Genomic DNA, 21,114 nt, shown 5'->3' on the forward strand with positions numbered 1-21,114 from the left:
AAAAATCTGGTACAAATACCGGTAGCCTATTAATCATGATCTGAACGTACAGTGAACAGGACATTTAAATGTATGTAAGTGTAAAATGTAAATTTGAACATAGCGCTTTTCTACGCATTTTAGTGCGTAAAATGTAAACCATTCCAAAAACCTTTGAAATAGCTTGAAATGGTTGTATGTACCCGGGGGGGGCACATCAAAACAATTTTGGTGGGTATGCACCCCCGAAATTTTGAGGTGGTGGGTCTTTGGGAGCTGACGGCGTACCGGTAAAAGGGGGTCTTTTGGAGCTGCGAACTGGGCTGCGAACAAGTAAAATGAGGACGAACAGTCAAAATCAAGGGTCTTTCTTGGCTATTTGGTTGAAAATCGCCTGAAAACCCCAGAAACATGAGAAATGAGAAATGTTTGGGTCTTTTAGAGCTGAAATTATCAAAATCAAGGGTCTTTCGGAGCTCTATTTTGGTCAAATATAGCGGGTCTTTCTGAGCTGCGAAATCCAAAAAGGGGGTCTTTCCAGGGGAACATACCCGTATATATGGTCATTTGTGTTGAGTGCCCCCCCCCCCGGGTGTATGTATGTATGTATGTTTGTTGCAGAACCTGGTTTGTTGGTATTCAGATTTAAATTTAAGTAGGCATATTCCTCTGTTCTCCCATATGTCCCTATCACATATTCAAATACAAATTACATCAAAACTTACACTGCCATCACGCACAATAAAATAAATAACAAATTACATTGATTATTCTTAAAAACTGTTTTTATGTGATGACATCACAACATACAAAATATGCATATTAAAAGTATTTAAAATTGCATGTTAGAAACTGAGCAGGTACATATTCACAAAATGAGATTGAACAACTAATTAACAAAGCATGGGATACCCAATTTATACAAGAACTAATAATAATCATGCATTTACAAATTAAGTTGCCAGGAAAAAGCAAAAACTTACAACAAAACTACAAAACTAAAAGTCGTTAAATAATGACATTTGCTATTAATTGAAATCAGTACACGCGGGCCCTTAGCCAGGGGGGGTGCAGTGGGCGCAAATCTACAAAAGATCTGCATGTCTGACAACTTAATAGCAAAATTGGGCCAAAAATGTCAAAAATTTGATACTGATATACGATATCCCAAATCATGAATTATCAATGAAATGTGTTAAAAATAGGATCCAAAAATCAATGGATAAAGGTATACTTCAATAATTATTGTCGTAACTAGCTGTTACGGAATTTTTTTTTAATATCTTTTCCCGTTTATTGTAAGCGAAGTAAAAATAAAACCAGGATTCAGGACCGCGGAAACGGAGAAAATCTGTACATACGGTATATCCACAAAGAATACACAAACAGACCAAATTGAAGTTACCATAAAATATGATTTAGTCGCTTCAAAATAAGGAAAAATATTGAAAATTATGTAAAATGACAAAAATACCTGCACCACTCCAACAAAAACCGTTGTTTTTAGCAAAGAAAAGATCAGACCAGACTGTAATCAAATTTAATGTTTTTCTTAGAAATGCCCAAAAGACATTTATGCAGAAATTGCCTGTATTGGAAAAAGTGCTAGCTGGAAGCAATATTAAGCCTGCTATGGAAATGACACCTTGGTAATTAAACACCATACCAAGGAACTAATTTGAAAATATTGACAAAAAGTGATTGTGTATCTTTATTTTTAAATTTCATCTCTCAGACGGAACTTAAAAGTCAGTTCACACAGATGGTCCGCAAGCAGATTCGCATGCTCTGAAAGACCGTAACAGTATGGAAGTTGGTATAAGTTTTTAAAGATAAAATGCATTTTTATTTAACTGGGTATCTTGATGTTTGGTTACATATTTCATGTTGTTTCAGTTATAATCTGCTATAGCAGCCTAGCATAATCATCAATGGCTTAGGAAGATTTTCAACATGGGGGGGTGGACTGAAAATTGAAAAATATTTGGTGGGTCACCTTGAGGGTGCCCAAGGGGGGAGGGTCCCCCTCTGAGTCAGAAAATTGAGCAAAATATAGGCCACAAATACCCATTTTCCGTATATTTTATCACAATTTTTTGACTTCACCTAGCATTATTTGGGGGGGGCCTGAAAGGTATTCCAGCCCCGCACCAAAATTATTGAGGGGACTGAGCCTTCCCCCCCTCCCAAGCCCCCAGTTCCTAACCTATGATCATAACACTTCACATCGAGCTAATCTCGTAGAGGGATATACATACATTATTTTCATTTAAATGTTTTACGACTTTTTACCGTTTCCGGTAAATCTAATCTTATTTGATTGGGCTATTCCAGAAAATAAATGCACACCCCTTATAGAGGAGTAACTTTTTAATCAAAGAAATGTCTGGATTTCCAAGTCTGCTTTCTGAAAACGACTGGAATTCCAGTTGCCAATGTCGCTTGAGAAATCCAATTAAATGAAGGAAAAATCACAGAAATGCCAAAAATGAGCTCTTAAGGGTGGTCTTAACCCTGGAATTATGGAAACTTTCGGGCTTCATAACTGCTAAATTATTAGTCTAAAGAATATAAAAGTATACATTTTTAGACTGGAAATGACTTGCTGAATTCATCTGTGAGGTCCAATTTGGGCCAAAATGCTCATTTTTGGAGAAAATCCCCCAAAACGGGTTTTTTGGCCCAACAAAACGTAACAAAAAAATTGTTTGGCCAGGATTTCTGACTTTGGATTATTTTTCTGCTGGATTTGTTTGCCTTTAGACACTTTAAAAGTCTGGATTTACAATAATCACAAATGGACAAAAAGTCCTCTATAGGGGGTGTGCATCTATTTTCTAGAATAGCCCATTCTGAGGCATAATTATGTCAATTTACAGAACCAAAGTTATAAGAGTGGAAGTAGAACTTTTTGAATGACCCTCGTATATAGCTTAATGTGCAAAATTCAAATAAACTTCAAATAAAATAAGTCATGAAATCTACGTTAGGAGCCTATCATTTTATTAGATATAAATATGTTAAAAGGAGTGTTGTAAGTTGTTTTTATATAATCATCCTGCTGATCATGTTGGCATAAGGGCATAAAACAAATGCAGTATCGCCTCTATTAAGCTTAATTCCAAAAGAAATGTTTGCTAAACATGCTAAAAGAGAATTAGAGTTGAAAACGAATTGAAATTAGGCAATTTTGAAATTACTAATTATTAATCGCAAATCTGATTTTCGGTTAATAATTAGTCAATAAGTAGTCAGTCAATTTAGTAATCCATGTAAATGACTAATTAAATCACGATGAATCACTAAGTTTAATTAGTCGAATTGGACCCTTTTTTGACTAATTAAGTTGGACTGAGAGGGGTTAACTTTTTTACTTGAACCATGAGAGGGAATGTGAAGTTAAAGTTTTCCTTTTCTACTTTTTAAATTCCATTTTGTCAATATGTCACTCGGTGCTTTTTCCGTTTTCTGTGCATGGCTTTCCGTGTTGTGTCCGTTTTACCATCATTTTACAAGAAGTATTACAAACTACGCACTTTTATTTTATTAAAAACAACAACAGACACACATTGTTTGATTATTTTTCTTTATATTATTTTATTCAATTTTTTCAATTTTATTTATGAAATCCTCTTTTCCGTTTTCTACCACCGATTCCGTGAAATTAGTCCGTTTCCGTATCACGGAAAACACATGGCTACAGATCTAGACCATAATTTGCAAATTGGGATCCCAAAAATTTGGCATGTGCAAGTGGGGGAGGGGAGCAAATTTTGGTACACAATTTACAATTTGGAAATTTTACCCCCGGCCTCATAATTATTACCTTGAAAGCCTTTTCGATACTTTTACATTTTCGCAATGGTAAATATGAAAAGCAACACTGTGTAAATCTTAAATCTTGTGACTATTTTGATCTAAAAAGTTCACAGAAATTGGCACAAAATAATGACTACAACAGTGAAATTGTATACAATATAATAAGCTTTTGTCCAAACGATTTCAAGAAAATAATGAACACGAAATATTTCAACCGTGATCTCAAGTTCAACGATATTATACCTACGCCAATAGACAATGAAATCGTCTCTTTCACTTCTTTTGTCTCCTTCCATTTCTTTTCTTTATTGTATATATTGTTGGTTTAACATGTTTAAGGTAGGCCTACAGGTGACGTGTTCTACACATTTGAACAGTTTGGCAACACGCACATGATTTTATTTAAAATAAACTCATATTAAACATAAAAACGAATAAAACAGCCATCTCTCAACTCGCGATATTCAAAATTCCCGTGTCGAAATTGTCTAGAGCAATGACGTCCCAATAATCTAATGAAGGCTGACGACAAATGAGCACAAATAACCATGACGTCATTGCTCTAAACAATTTCGGCGCAGGAATTTTGAATATCGCGTGTTGAGAGATGACTGTTTTTATTCGTTTTTATGCTTAATAATATGAGTTTGTTTTAAATAAAACCATTATTTTTCTAATATATAAGACATAATGTTTTGATTTCCGTACACTTCCTTTTTAATGTCAGTACAATATTGCCAGAAGCTTGCGAAGACACTATTTTTTTACAATGTAGGCTATTAGCAGTACTTTATAGAAAAAAAATGAACAAATACTTGGAAATATTGAATGACTATATATTCAGCGTCACCTTAAAGTCAGCATTAATACAATGGCAATACGCAAACAGGTCCATGAGAATTGATAATCGCTCATTGGCTTCAGTATTCTTACTCGAAAACTTGGCACATGCAGTTGCAGTCGAACATTTTGTTATCTCTAAGTAACAGTAAGTTAATGTACCTTAATCTTTGAATATTTGGCAAAACGACGTCTATATTTTACCTTAAACATGCTATATGCCTAGTGTATAGGCCAATTATATTATATTATATTATATTATATTATATTATATTATATTATATTATATTATATTATATTATATTATATTATATTATAATTATTATGGGGGCAACGGTGGTGCAGTGGTACGGACTCGGTTGTGAGTTCGTGCACCGGCGGTGCCATCATGTTGTGCACTTGGGCAAGGCGCTTTACCTCATTTGCCTCTCTCTACCGAAATGGGAAGCTGTTATGAATATTGTCCATTGAGCGCCGCCCAAAGGTATGAGCATGCCTTGGGCATTGTATGGCAGCTGACATATTCTAACGACAGCGGAATAAATGTAAAGCGCTTTGATACAACATTATAAATGACAACATTATATTATATTATATTATATTATATTATATTATATTATATTATATTATATTATATTATATTATATTATGTTATATTGTATTAGGCCAAATATTATATTATATTATATTATATTATATTATATTATATTATATTATAACTATATTACTTCCTGAGAATCACCAGGCATGTTCTAAATGTGAGAAAGAAGATCGTTTAATCAGTAATATGGCCTAATTTCTACATGAATGCAATAATTGATAAGGACCTGAGTAAACCTGGAAATAAATCCTTCTCATAGCCATCTCTTCCCGATAAATTACACTGAATGCTAATTTAATATAACGGGACCTGAGTAAACGTACCCATAGCCATGATAGCCACAACCTCCTGGTAAAAAGGCAAAAGCTTAAAAAGATTTTCCCTTCAGAGTTTTACATTTGCTTGCAAAAAACATGGTAACTCATGGTCTTGAGAAGCAAAATCTATCAAACAAGTATTCCTGAAAAAAAATTGGTGTCAGTTCCAATTTACAATGTAACTATTATTTTAATGTAATGTTAAAGAGAAGTTTTGCACTGCAGCACTGACAAGAACATTTAGTGGTAGTTCATTTTATCATTAAATAGGCCTAATTATACACTTACATAGGCGTGCGTGTTTTGGTGCAACGTCAGCCTTCTATTCTTCAAATTTTTTCACAGGAGGAAGATGGCGAATTTCATCATTCGATATCAGCAAAGTATCAGGCCCTTGCAACTCTTATACCAGCGCAATACAAAAAGATTTTTGTTTAATTAACACTGGACATGCTGGATGTTTTTATAAAAATATTGTATGTGATGAAGAAGGGGGCTGGTGGTTTATTTGTGTAAAGGTCAAAACAAAAGGTACCTTTCGATGAATAGCTTGTCAGATTTCAAATCGGCACAAGGTTTCAATGCGTTACGTAATCTATTTCTTCTCCATCTTTAATAGCTCCATGGAGATAAGTGTCTGACGTCATCTGTCAAAGTCGTTGATGGGCTTGCAAAACTCGGCGGTAAACCGGGCCTTATTTTTATAAGCTTATTGTTAATTTTGCACCTTCAAACATACAAACCATCTCAAAAGTTAGGTCTTTATAGTAGGAAACGTTTTTGGGCGAAGGCACCATGTCAACAATGTCTAGAAAAATTGCTTTTTGCCTTGTAAAAGTACGTAATTTTTCGGCACTTCCTGGTATGGTATCAGCATGGAAGCAGATCGATTCGGCCAAATCAATTCGTCCACAGTTGACTTGGCCATATGCCAATTCATGCATTTGGCCCCAAGCTAAGTCAGCCACAAACCAATTCGATATTGACCAAAAGGGATAAACGATTTAATATGTTAATGCATATATGTGACCGTCCATCTCGAAACAGCTGTAAAGTCGGCTCGCGGTCAATTTTGTTTTATTTCGTGTTTAGAAAATATATCATAAGCTTTAAAATGAAAAATCATTTGACTCCAAACGATATCCAGAAGTAAAAAAAAGAGGGTTAAGTGCACAACGTACAAAAAAGTGACTATATCTCATTAACCGATGATCCTACAGATATGCGACCACTGACTTTTTTTTTTTTTTTTTTTCCCTTATGACCAGAGGAAAAATTCGACATATGGCACGACTCGAGGATATTTGGTTAAAAAGATAGAGGGTTAAGTGCACAAAATTAAAAAAAAGTGACTATATCTCATTAACCAATGATCCTACAGAGTGCGACCACTAACTTTTCTGTTCCTATGACCAGAGGAAAAATTTGACATATGGCACGATTCAAATCAACATACAAAATATAAAAGACACAACATTTGAATGAGGAGATGCTCAAAAGGCCCAAAGGCCTGAAGCGAGCACCCCCCTTACACTGCCTTAAGTTACAACATACAATTACACAAAGTTAACAAATAAAAGAAAAAGAAAGAGGAGAAGAACATGCAAAGAAAGAACCAATATAAATATTTATAACATTTCATATAGACATTCCACATCAGTCCACACAAGAAATTGATAGTTGGAGTGGAGATGGGGGGGTGAGGTCATTAAATAATCCCTAAATATTAGATGTAATTTTTATTAGACTTTTCTTTATTTGTAACTTAAACTGGTTTACTGATTTTGCCATCTTTATATATTTATCGGTAATATTCCATTTCCTAGGACCGGAAGCCCGTGTTGTGAGGGCCACAAACTGCGGCTACGTACAGATACGCGAACGCTGACTTGTTTTGTTCTTTATGACCAGAGGAAAAGTTCGACATATCACACGACTCTTTAGGATATTTGGTTTAAAAGGTAGAGGGTTATTGCACAAAGTACAACGAATTGGTTTGTGACCGAATGCAAGACATCAATTCATCTAAATATACAGATTTGGTGTAAAAACAACGGTTATGGAGAAAATCACGAAATAGTTAAATTTGGCCAACTTTTTTTTGTACATCAATATACAGGGTTCGAATTTGCATGTGGGCGATTTGGTTTGGGGCTGAATTGACGAATAGTATCGATATCGATATTGACATTTTTACAGAGCACGTGATATTTCGATATGATGATTCGAATTGTCACGTGATCGTCAAACCTGTACTAAAGGTGTCAGTTCTGCAGGAACTGACACAAAAACTATGGACACCAAAACAACGTCATACCCACTGGCAGCCAGACTATTAGTTAATTGAGCTGACGTCATGATTTGTTTTCAATTTCATGCAGATACACTAACTGATGGAGATGGAGAGATACGTGTTGGTAGTTGCATTGATGATATACCTTTTGAATGGTCTTGTGTATTCCCGAGGTAGGTATAAGCGATATTATACATGACGCCCTCACCCCCTAACTAATATACGAAGTAAATAAAATATGACGCGATCCTACAAAACAAGTATGTGGATAGGCAGGCGTAATTTGGAAATACTATTGATTTCCAGTGTATTGTTGTGATGTGCCTTGAGTAATTTAATTTGATTATTTAACTTTGTTTACAATTTAAAGCTATTTCATGAGAGATATGAGAAAGGGAAATCCCGTTTCAAGTATAGTTATGCAAGAGTTGGTGTCTAATGACAATTTGGGGGTGATTATTTGTGACCATCCATCACAAACCAGCCGTAAAGTCGGCAAATTGTATTCTGAGTTACAGTGTAAAATTTGCATGAAGGTCGTATTCATAGGTACCTCAAGTTGGTGCTACATGTATCTCATTTTGATAGTGCCAGTCAAACACCTTTTAAACCAATCAATAATCCTATTGTTGCAGACGATAATAAACTTCTACCTACGTCTATAGAATTCTTAAATAGATCTGGTCTGTGTTTGCTTTGGCTAAACCCAGTTCAAGTGGTGGGTTATAAAGTATTACACAGCCGTGACGTTAGTCACGGCTGTGTCTTCTTTCTTACAGGTTCTTCTTTCTTTCTTTCTTTCTTCTTTCTTCTGTCGACCATTAAATTTGCTCTAGCACTCACATGCTTACATCGATTTTGACTTAACTTGGTCACAATGATCATTGACCGTGCCCCTACGTGTCACATGAAACTCGTGGGGTCAAAGGTCACGCAGGGGTCACAGGGGTCAAAAACGTGATTTCAGCTCAAAATGCACCTTCTCCTACAAATTACGTAGGACAGTGACGCCATTTGCACACATGCATTATAATTACCCAGTGTCTATGTGGTGTACACAGATTTGGGGTCAAAGGTCATTAAGGGGTCACTTCCGGCATAAAACGGAATACCTTCAAATTTTTTATTAGCTAAGGAAAACATAGGACAGTAACGGTATGTTCACATATGAGTTGCAGTTACCCAATGTATATGTGGTATTTTTTTATTTGGGTCAAAAGGTCATTAAGGGGTCACTTCCGGTATAAAAACGAAATACCTTTAAAATGCATCTTCTCCCACAAATTACGTAGGACAGTGACGCCACTTGCACACATGCATTATTGTTACCCAGTGTCAATGTGGTGTACACAGATTTTGGGTCAAAGGTCATTAAGGGGTCACTTCCGGTATAAATTGAAATATCTTCAAAAATTTTTATTAGCTAAGAAAAACATAGGAGAGTGATGGTATGTTCACACATGAATTGTGTTTACCCAATGTATATATGGTATTTTTTTATTTGGGGTCAAAGGTCATTAAGGGGTCATTTCCGGTATAAAACGAAATACTTTTAAAATGCACCTTCTCCCACAAATTACGTAGGGCAGTGATGCCACTTACACACATGCATTGTTATTACCCAGTGTCTATGGGGTGTACACATATTTAGGGTCAAAGGTCATTAAGGTGTCACTTCCGGTCTGATACGAAAAACCTTCAAAATGCCCCTTCTGCCACAAATAACATGGCAAAGTAATGCCACGTGCACGCATACATTGACATTAGCCAATGTCTATGGGGTTTTCATATATTTTTGGGTCAAAGGTCATTAAGCGGTCAAAACACGGCTGTGTTCGTGGTCTTAGACCACAGCTAAGTCTAGTTGTATATTGTCTAGGCATGTATAACCAACAATTAACAAGCGAGGATTTTATTCGCAATAGATATATAATTCAAGTATACAGTCATGACAGTGGACTTCTCTGAACAGTGGTCTTCGCAGGACAAGTTAAAACCAGGAAATACATCATTCGTCAGGAACATTGAGTGCAACAGAACTTTGTAATCAACAAGAAGACGACTGCCGGATAAACAATAGTGTGATATATAAAGTGTATGCATTTATGGTCATTGTCAAAAATATTATACTTTGCATTAAAGATTCAGATATTGTTAACTAAATCAAACAGTGTGCTGTTGCTCTGCATTCGTGTGATAACTGGAAAAGGTGTATTTGAGTCTACGACTCGTAAAAAATTGGGGGCTTTTCCGGGAACACATGGTAAGAAGTGGTAAAAAGAAAACATTTATTTATTGAATCTCAAATTTAAAGTGAATGTACAGTATGGCGTTCAATGCAGAAGAGTTCCTGAAAACTAATACTGGGAGAGGTTTGAAGCCTATTTAGCAAACATTTTGACTTGAAAGTAAAACAAGCTACTAGAAAGCAAGTAATCACAATGCATTGATTGATGTGTTTCGGTTGACGAAGACGTTTTTGACGAATCCATGTTGGAATAATCTTTGTCAAGAACTACTCACGATTTAGGGGGACATGAGCCGCGAGTCACAAACCGCGATGCCCCACAAATAGCCCAGGCAAATAGTTAGCGGAGCTAGCAGCGAGCGTGGTTTCCAAGAGTATGTGGTTCCCAGTAGTTTATCACCCTATGGGTAATATAGGTAAACGGTCTGTAGCACAGACTTTGTTGGGAGAGGAAGTTGAAGTAGAAACTGAAGTCGGTGGGGATGCATTTAAATTGAAAGAGTTGAAATTCAATTAGTCGTGTATGACAATCACATAATTATCAATGTCATCTGATGCATATAATGGGTGCCGCGTTGCAACCTTCAATCTCTATTAAAACTAAAGATAAATTATACAAAAAATTTATATCTAAACCCACTGTTGATAATAAAACTAAATATACTAAATATAGGAACCACCTTAATAGTCTCCTCCGAATTGCCAAGAGATCCTTTTTCACCAAAGAAATTGAGCTCCATAATAATAACATGAAAAAGATGTGGTCTACTTTGAACAGTCTACTTGGAAGAAACAAACATTCTAAACTCCCTGATTTTTTCACTGATAGCTCTGGTACCAAAATCACTAATCCACATGAAATTGCCACCAAATTCAATGAGTTCTTCACCAACATTGGAACTAACCTTGCTGATAAAATTCCATCTCCTGACAGGGATTTTCAGGCTCGATCCACACCTTCCATAATGAACAGCATTTTTCTATCTCCAACAACACCAGATGAACTAACTAAATTATGTGCAAAATTAAACGCTAGTCATAGTTCGGGCGTGGACGGCATCAGCACTATTCTATTAAAATCAATTATTAATAATATCAGCAAGGTCCTCTGTCATATCTTTAACTGTTCAATCAAAAACGGCATTGTTCCTGACAAACTAAAATTGCCAAAGTAACTCCAATTTTCAAGTCAGGGGACTCCCATGACTTTTCAAATTACAGACCCATCTCAATTCTTCCAGCTATTTCTAAACTACTTGAAAAGGTTACCTATAACCGAATTTATGACTTCATTTCATTTCACAATATCCTTAGTCCCAAACAATTTGGTTTCAGACAAAAACGTTCCACCTACATGGCTATCAATGAACTCTACACCAAAATTACCAATTATCTAGATAATAGGCTCCATACAGTTGGTATTTTCCTAGATCTTAGCAAAGCCTTCGATACGCTTAACCACGAAATTCTCTTAAATAAACTTGACACCTATGGTATTAGAGGCACTGCTAATAATTGGATACGCAGCTATCTTAATAACAGAAAACAATATGTAGTTTTCAATCAGATTTCCTCTGATATGACATCTGTCACATGCGGTGTACCACAGGGATCGATATTGGGCCCACTTTTGTTTTTAATTTATATTAATGACCTTCCTCTTTGTTCCAACAATGCGGACTTCGTCATATTTGCCGATGACACCAATATTCTTTTTTTCACATAAAGATCAAAACTCCTTGAAACTCTAGTTAACCATGAACTAGTAACCATTTCGAACTGGTTTAAACTAAATAAACTTTCCTTAAATATCAAAAAACTAATTTCATGATTTTCAAAAATAAATACAGTAATATTCATAACAAAGATATTAAAATTCTCATAGATAATCATATTTTAGACAAAGTTCACACAACTAAATTTCTAGGCATATTAATTGATGACGATGTTTCATGGAAATCTCACACTTCCAATGTATCCAAAATGGTCTCTAAATATAATGGTATTATCCGTAAGGTTCGCCCCTATCTACCTCAGGAATCATTACATACACTTTATAACACCTTTGCTCTACCCTACTTATCCTACTGCAACATTATCTGGGCTGACAAAAATAATTCCCATATAAATTCATTATTCCTTATTCAAAAAGAATTATTCGGACATGCACCAACTCTCTTTGGCTTGCCCATACAGACCCGCTTTTTAAACAACTCAATACTCTCAAGGTGCAAGATATTTATTTCCATCAACTCAGGACATTTATGTTCCAATACCACCACAATCTCCTCCCAAAAGATTTGTCCATTAATGAGATTTTTAGAACTAACAAAAGCATTCACCATCACCATACTAGACAAGCCAATGATTTCCACGTTAAAATGTCCAACACCAAATTGGCTGATAATATAATTAGTATTCAAGGAGCCCTTTATTGGAACTCACTTCCCCAGTCTATCAAATCTTGTAGTTCAGTACCATCTTTCAAATCCAACTCTAAAAAAATCCTCATCAGCACATATTATGTACAACACTGATTAGCCTACACCTGCAGTTGTTGTTTTTTGGTGTGTTTTTTTCCTCTTCTCATTTGTCAGGATCAATTTTTATAAAATTAATTCAGTATATATTTTCCACATCAAATCGGACCCGTTTGTCTGTCTGTTTGTATTGTTCCAGTCTTTAGTTATTATTATTATTGTTATTTTGTTATATTAAAAATGTGCTATTTGATAAATTTTGTCAGCTCGCTTGGCCTTGTATGCAGACTATCACTTTTGCATTTAATTGTTTTTTGCTCTGCAGAACTATACACCATTTACCATGTTAATTTATCATTGCATTAAATATCTTGGTGTAGATTTAATTCACAAAATATTACATTAAATAGTTACCTGCTATGTAAGTTATAACTTAGCTTATTATTTAGACTCGTTGCAAGTGCACGTGCAATCATGTGCTTATGGGTCAGTCCCATATGATATCAAGGAGGTCCCCCACCTGACCCCCTCAGATTTGCTTTATATTTTAGTCATATATTGTACCTGTAAAAATATTAAAAACCTGCAAATTTGAGGTCTGTAGCTCTTACGGATTTTCTGTGGCAGCCATTTAAAGTTGGAGTATGGGGGTCTAAATTTGGACTCAAAAGTTGCCCTTTAAATAAATTTCATCTTTGGGAGTCTGTTACTTCTTTACAAAGAGAGAGAGAGGTCTGAAACCTTGTATACACACTAACTGCATGCCCAATTTGTCAAAAAGTAAAAAAAAAAAAATTCTGTAATTGCGCGTTGTGTCACGGGGTCATTAAATATGCAAGAAAAAATGTAATGTTTTGTAAACTGGCAAGTTTAGCCCCCTAAATTCACATTTTTGTCATATTAATAATTTTTGTTGTCACTGATGCTAAATATAGGATAAATACAATACATATCCAAAAAATTGAGGTCACAACTCATTTACATTTCGAACAGCGCCCTCACAAAGATGAAATTTATTGCAAATTCAACATTTTCAGGGGGTCCAAAGTCGATGTGGTCCACCTTCAAAATTTATAAAACATCACTTTTATATGACTACTAGTCTTAAATTACAACTTAGCTAAGTCCCAGTAATTGTCTAGGTTGACTTCATATAAAACGACAAGCCCAAAGTTGACCATTTTCTATGATTGCATGTACTGCAAATGTGCCGAATTTGGAAGGCTTAAAGTCAAATTGGCCCTAATATTGAAAATAAAATGGAAATTAAAGTAAATAGGGCCAATAACTATGCATCTAGTCATTTATTTTCAATATTGTGGCCATTTTGACTTTTAAACCTTCCGAATTCGGCACATTTGCAGTACATACAATCATAAGAAAATGGTCAACTTTGGGCTTGTCGTTTTATATGAAGTCAACCTATAAAATTACTGGGATTGGGCAAAGTTGTACTTTAAAGACTAGTAGTCATAAAAGTGATGTTTTATGAATAATATTTTGAAGGTTGACCACATTGACTTTGGACCCCCTGAAAATGTTGAATTTGCAACTTAAATTTCATCTTTGCGAGGGCGCTGTTCGAAATGTAAATAAATTGTCACCTCTATGTCTTGGATATGCATTGTATTTGTCCTATATATCGCATCAGTGACAACAAAAAACAATTATTATGACAAAAAATGTGAATTTAGGGGGGCTAAACTTGCCAGTATACAAAACATTACATTTATTTGCATATTTAATGACCCCGTGACACAACGCGCAATTACACACATTTATTTTTTTTTACTTTTTGACAAGTTCGGCATGCAATTAATGTGTATACAAGGTTTCAGACCTCTCTCTCTTTTCTATTAGGAAGCTACAGGCTCCCAAAGATGAAATTTATTCCGAAGGGCAACTTTTGAGTCCAAAGTTAGATTCCCCTACTCCAACTTTAAATGGCTGCCACAGAAAATCTATATATTGAAAATAAAATGGAAATAAAAGTAAATAGGGCCAATAACTACGCATCTAATCATTTATTTTCGATATTGTGGCCAATTTGACTTTTAAGCCTTCCAAATTCGGCACATTTGCAGTACATGCAATCATAAGAAAATGGTCAACTTTGGGCTTGTCGTTTTATATGAAGTCAACCTAGACAATTACCGGGACTTATCTAAGTTGTAATTTAAGACTAGTAGTCATATAAAAGTGATGTTTTATAAATTTTGAAGGTGGACCACATCGACTTTGGGCCCCTGAAAATGTTGAATTTGCAATAAATTTCATCTTCGTGAGGGCGCTGTTCGAAATGTAAATGAGTTGTGACCTCAATTTTTTGGATATGTATTGTATTTATCCTATATTTAGCATCAATGACAACAAAAAATAATTAATCTGACAAAAAATGTGAATTTAGGGGGGCTAAACTTGCCAGTTTACAAAACATTACATTTTTTCTTGCATATTTAATGACCCTGTGACACAACGCGCAATTACAGAAATTTTTTTTTTTTACTTTTTGACAAATTGGGCATGCAGTTAGTGTGTATACAAGGTTTCAGACCTCTCTCTCTTTTTGTAAAGAAGTCGCAGACTCCCAAAGATGAAATTTATTTCAAGGGCAACTTTTGAGTCCACATTTAGACCCACATACTCCAACTTTAAATGGCTGCCACAGAAAATCCGTAAGAGCTACAGACCTCAAACTTGCAGGTTTTTAATATTTTTACAGGTACAACATATGACTAAAATATAAAGCAAATCTGAGGGGGTCAGGTGGGGGACCTCCTTGATATCATATGGACTGACCCTTATGCTTTCACCCGGGCTAAATACACTTTTGTTATTGTACCGTAATACTTAATATGCCATGCCTGAACTGTTTTATATTACTAGTGCACCTGCGGCTGTGAGAGCCCTTAGCCCCTACATGACCTTTGACCTTGGTTGACCTCAATTTTGTTTTGCGCATATATTCCCCTCGTATCAAGGATTGCACCCACCAAGTTTGAGCCCGATAGGACAAAGTTTGAAATCCATGACCTTTGACCTTTGACCTCGGATGACCTCCATATGTTTTTCATGCTCCCCTCAGACGAAGGTTTCGACCCACCAAGTTTGAGCCCGATCGGACAAAGTTTGAAATTTGACCCCTCTGCAATGACCTTTGACCTCGGTCGACCTCGATTTTATTTCGGGCATATATTCCCCTCGCATCAAGGATGCCACCCACCAAGTTTGGGCCCGATCGGACAAAGTTTGAAATTTTGACCTTTGACCTTGACCTCCGATGACCTTCAAAACCACATGGCCAACATGCTTTTCCCGATACCTACCTATATGCGAAATTTGAGCGCGATGCGTCGAAGCACGGCGAAACGCATAGCCGGACAGACAGATAGATAGACAGATAGATAGATAGATAGACAGACAGATACAGCCCGCTTATTATTTTATTAGTATAGATATTGGGATTTTACAACCCCTTTACACCTACTGTGTAGGTTTGGTTGTTATTTTCACCATCATTACTCATTGATTTATAATTGAAAGCTTAGCTCTTGTGATAATAAGTTTAATATACCTAACCCACAAGGCATATGTCTTGCTATTGTATTTATTACTATTCTAAAATTTTGTTTATCATAATTATTTAATATACTAACTTTTGTAAAGGGTGCCACAACAACACGCTCTGCGTTCAGTGGCATCCTCATCATTTTCACCATATTATACGATGTTTGTAAAAGCTTTTTTATATTGTAATTATTGAATGGATGGAATTTGATGAAATAAAACTGAACTGAACTGAACTGAACTGAAATTGTAGACAGTTGGACAGCTACGAAGATTCCTTCACCTGTACCTGCTTCACACTTTCATCTCTTCACGCCAGGATAGCAGCAAGAGCTTGCTATATGACGAAACTGAGATTGAGATCAGCAAGCTGCTCGTCTTGTGGTTGGGGTATACCATTGGGTACGGAAGCATGGCAGCACCCAATCCAGCTAATTATTCACTAGCTGACAGTTGTTGGTATACAAATTTTTAATGGTCTTCGAGTTATCTCGGGATCTGAGGTATTATCACGGGGTCCGAGTTACCATCTCGGGCCCCAGTTACTATTAAAGTCGATGCCTGGATTGAAATAATTTGTTTCTTTACAATGTCATTTCAACGGTTCCCTATTACAAAGAGGAAACAACATTCAGAAAAAAGCTAAGGCGATGAAAAAACAAAACCATTTTCTACGGGCGGACCGTCATTCGGTGAGACGATCGTTTTAGCTCGTGTTGACGATACACGATCGTTATGACGATATGAAAATAGTTCACTCAGTATGTTTTATCATTTCTTATACAGATGACTTCATTCTTGCATGTGGTGGCCTTCTCCCAATGAGAACTAGGGCGGTATATTCAATATCTCAGTATGCTGAGCTTCCAAGACCCCCGTACCGACCAGGATTAGGATCCACGCAAATACTTCAATATGATGCAAGTTATGATCCTGTTTCGGACCAAATATACTGGATAGAACAAGCGCACGATTGGAAAATTACAGAAGAAACCTGCGTTTCGCCGTTTACAAATATTGGGCGATTTGATTTCGATGGTAGACATCCGGAATATGTGGTGGAAGGGATTAACGCAGGTGGCGAATGTTTTGGTAAGATAATAGGATTGAGAGAGAGTGCGGGGGTGTGTGTGTGAGGGAGTGAGGGGTGAGAGGGGAGGGGGTTTTAGCTGCCCGATCAAAAAGTGAACCACACGCGAGTTAACGTAATAAACCACGGTGACTGAAACATGATTGAATCCCTAGCAGCATATGATTGATGGCACACTTGCGGCATGCAGTCATTAAGGGACATTAATTTGGAAGGCGGGTTAGTGTAGTGGTCTTCTCACTCACTTCTCACCACTGTGACCGGGGTTCAATTCCCCGCGGTGCCACATGTGAGTTTGGTTGCCGATCCATGCTCGTCCTCGCAGGTTTTTGTCCGGGTGCTCCGGTTTTCCTCCTGCATCTAAAATCGGACCTCTTCCCATATCCCTGTCCCGTCATATCCGGATGTCATCCCTTAAATTTAGTAGCCTCTGAGCACTATTGGGCTTAGCCTGGCTTCGGCCGAATGTTATAAATAAAAATATCAAGTTAATTTAAATTGATCTTTTACAGCCATCATATTTTACTCTACCGCCAATGCAATGGGCTATTTCATTTGAAATCCACACTCCCCCTGTGGAAGATTTTGGAAATATCGTCCACAAGGGGAGTATGAATTTCAAATAGAATCAGCACATTAGGCAGCTTTATTTGAAACTCAAACCTCCCTCTGTCATGTCTGTGGAAGATTCAGGTTGAATCTTACTCACAGGGTGTATGAAATTCAAATGGAGCTGCCTAATGTGCTGATTCTATTTGAAATTCATACTCCCCCTGTGGAAGATATTTCCATAATCTTCCACAGGGGTAGTATGGATTTTAAATGGAATAGCCCAATGTCTGACATTCCTTTGTGCGTATACAGGATATCCCGTTATTGATATTGACGTTAAATCTCGATACATATACTGGGTGTCTAAAACCAATAGATCGACATTGGAATTGCAACGGTCTGCGATGAATGGTAAGGAAATGGAGACGCTTGCAGAAAAACCAGCTTCGTACAGATGGTTTGATATATCAGTAGAACAGGATACAGGGTACGTTGGTACAATTACCGAATATGGTGCAACTTGCTAGACTTGAGCCCAGTCCTCGTTTACGAAGTTTAGGGTTGGGGTAGGGCAGTCTTGTGATAAGACTAGTAGAGTTGCACCCTATTCGGCAATCGCTATAGAGTATTATTTTTTATGGAAACAAACATTTCCGAACAAACAAAAATTTGGTGTCAAGGTCGTACTCGTATGGTTTTGAAATATTTCAAATATACTGGTATTAAGCTTTGTCAATTTCGAGCTTTTGGTAGTAAAATGGGGTATCAAATTGGAGCTAACAAGATGCTGCACACATCTGTCATAATGAGCAGAATTAGATTTATCATGATCATGACGGGTTTCATAAGGGAGGACGTTCTGATGTGCTTTACATCATATGCCCGGGGGGCACATCAAAAACTTTTGGTGGGTACCCAGCAAACACAAAAACGTTTTAAAAACGTTTTTAATAAGTTATATTTTGGCTTTTGGTTTACATAAAAACGTTTTAATAACATTAAAATGTCGGGTTATATAAAGGTCATGAAAACGTTTTAAAACGTTTTGTATGAAAACACACTACAACAATATTTTAAAAATGTTTTCAAAAATGTTATTGTAAACTATTTTTGCAAAATATTTTGTCAACACTTAAATAACATTATGTTAAAATATTTGCACTCAGCAAACACAAAATGTTCTTAAAATGTTTTTTCAAAACGTTTTAATAACATTTAAATGTCGGGTTATATAAAGGTCATGAAAACGTTTTTAAAACGTTATTGCAAATATTTTGGGCAAACATTTTTCGCAAAATATTTTTTCAACCCCAAAATAACATTCTGTTTAGAATGTTTTGTATCAAGTTTTCAAGAATGTTTTTGGAATGTTATTAAAACGATTTTATACCCTTTATATAACCCGACATTTAAACGTTTTCTGTAAAACATTTTTGTTTGCTGAGCAGTAAATAAAAAAAAATGTTTTTTAAGGTTATGAAAACGTTTTATACTCTTAATATACCCTTTATATAACCCGACATTTAAACGTTTTCTGACAACCTTTTATAACCTTTTGCGAATCATGTCGAAAACGTTTTGTGTTTGCTGGGTATACTTCCCCGGAATTTTGAGGTGGTGGGTCTTTGGGAGCTGACGGCGCGCCGGTAAAAAAGGGGTCTGTCGGAGCTGCGAAGAGTCAAAATCAAGGGTCTTTTTTTGCTTCCTGGTTGAAAATTGCCTGAAAAAACAGAAATATGAGAATGAGCAATTTTGGGGTCTTTTAGAGCTGAAATTATCGACATAAAGGGTCTTTCGGTCAAATATAGGGGGTCTTTCGGAGCTGCGAATTCCAAAAGGGTGGTCTTTCCGGTGGAGCATACCCGTATGTCGCTTCATAATATTTGGCTTCAACTTGTATTGATCTTGAATTATAATTTGTATTAATTTCTCCCTCTTTATTCCAAAAGTGATCTTTACTGGTTAGCAGATAGTGACATATTCCGAGTCACCCCTGGTGGTACAATAGAACCAATCAGTGATCAAGATGATGGTGTCACGGATTTTTCGTCAGTAGATGTTGATTCTTTGGGTACGTATATTCTGTTCTCAAATGAATATTAGCTATGGTAAGAAAACCATGGCCATATCAAGTGGCCCGTCTTGCCCAGGATGTCCGTATATTTATGGACTCAAGATTTTAAGAATTAAACTTTAAAAATATGGTGTATAAATAGTAGGAAGATGCATGTCTATAAAATGTTACATTAAAAAAAAAAGATTCTTTCTTGGTATTGCATGATGACAACATTCCACACGCAAAACCAATGGATGACGTCATAATTAGGGCTGATTTTCATTACGTTTCACTAAATGGAGAGAAATGGTCGTACGTATCTGTCAATAAGTTGACCAGATCACAAGGATGTCATAGCTAGAGGCAGTATAACACAGATGGGTCAATGAGTTACATAAAAATGATCTTGTGTGGTATTTGGATATCGGGAAGTGAGTTTTGCCTGAGGCAATTTGTGGTTAAATGTTGATCCCTCACTACAAGAGTTATTACCGTCGATTTGGCTGGAAAAGGAGGTGAGACATGATCAAATCTCTACAGGTAACAAAACGTAATGTTCACGACGAAACTCTCAATTTACCCATCCTAATTTGAGGACACCCCACTCCCTCATACATTTTATTGTAGGTAGCTTATTCTGGACCATATATTTTGACGGAGTGTCAACTGCTACAACACTAGGCGAACATTTAACTGTTCTATACCAGACACCCAATCAGACAGAATTTTCACAGGTGGATAACATCTGTGTGTACCGAAATGATGTTTATTTCACAATGAAGGAAAACGTCAATCCCCATTTTAACATATACCGGATGGCAAAGGACGGTAGTGAGCTACCTATGGGCTTAGAACCACTAACAGATGTGTCGCCCTGGTGTCTCTATATATATGAAAATAAAAATGAAACAGGTAGGTCAAATAATCATATCTCAGCGTTAGTATTACGGTGTAAAAAGAACATTTCAAATAGAGTAAAATCGTCGCCGCATGGGCAGGAAAAACTTTATGTGCAAAATTAGACTTGGTATTACAGAGGTACCCTGCATATAGAGGGCCGCCCAAAATGACGATAAATATATTATTGCCCTCTATATACCTCTGACGTCATTTCCGGTTAAAAATTGCCCACTTCCGGTACAAAACGACGGAACTTCCGTTTCAAAATGGTGGCACTTCCGATTGACCTTTGACCAGTCTGGTCTTATCTTGACTCGTAACATTTGATTTTGACCACACTTATAGTGCTAAATGGTCCACCAAAAACCAAAT

General features: G+C 36.3%; 1 protein-coding gene across 1 annotated transcript; it reads left to right on the forward strand.

Annotated features, from left to right (window-relative positions):
- Positions 1 to 7,937: 7,937 nt before the first annotated feature.
- Positions 7,938 to 19,889, forward strand: LOC140171012 (uncharacterized). The gene is made up of 4 exons (XM_072194196.1): positions 7,938 to 8,022; positions 16,931 to 17,236; positions 18,099 to 18,273; positions 19,736 to 19,889. Exons 1-4 carry the CDS (start codon positions 7,950 to 7,952, stop codon positions 19,887 to 19,889), a joined length of 708 nt encoding a protein of 235 aa, XP_072050297.1. The 5' UTR covers positions 7,938 to 7,949.
- The last annotated feature ends 1,225 nt before the right edge of the window (positions 19,890 to 21,114 follow it).

Source organism: Amphiura filiformis, chromosome 15 (genome assembly GCF_039555335.1).
Source record: "Amphiura filiformis chromosome 15, Afil_fr2py, whole genome shotgun sequence".
Classification (NCBI taxonomy): domain Eukaryota; kingdom Metazoa; phylum Echinodermata; class Ophiuroidea; order Amphilepidida; family Amphiuridae; genus Amphiura; species Amphiura filiformis.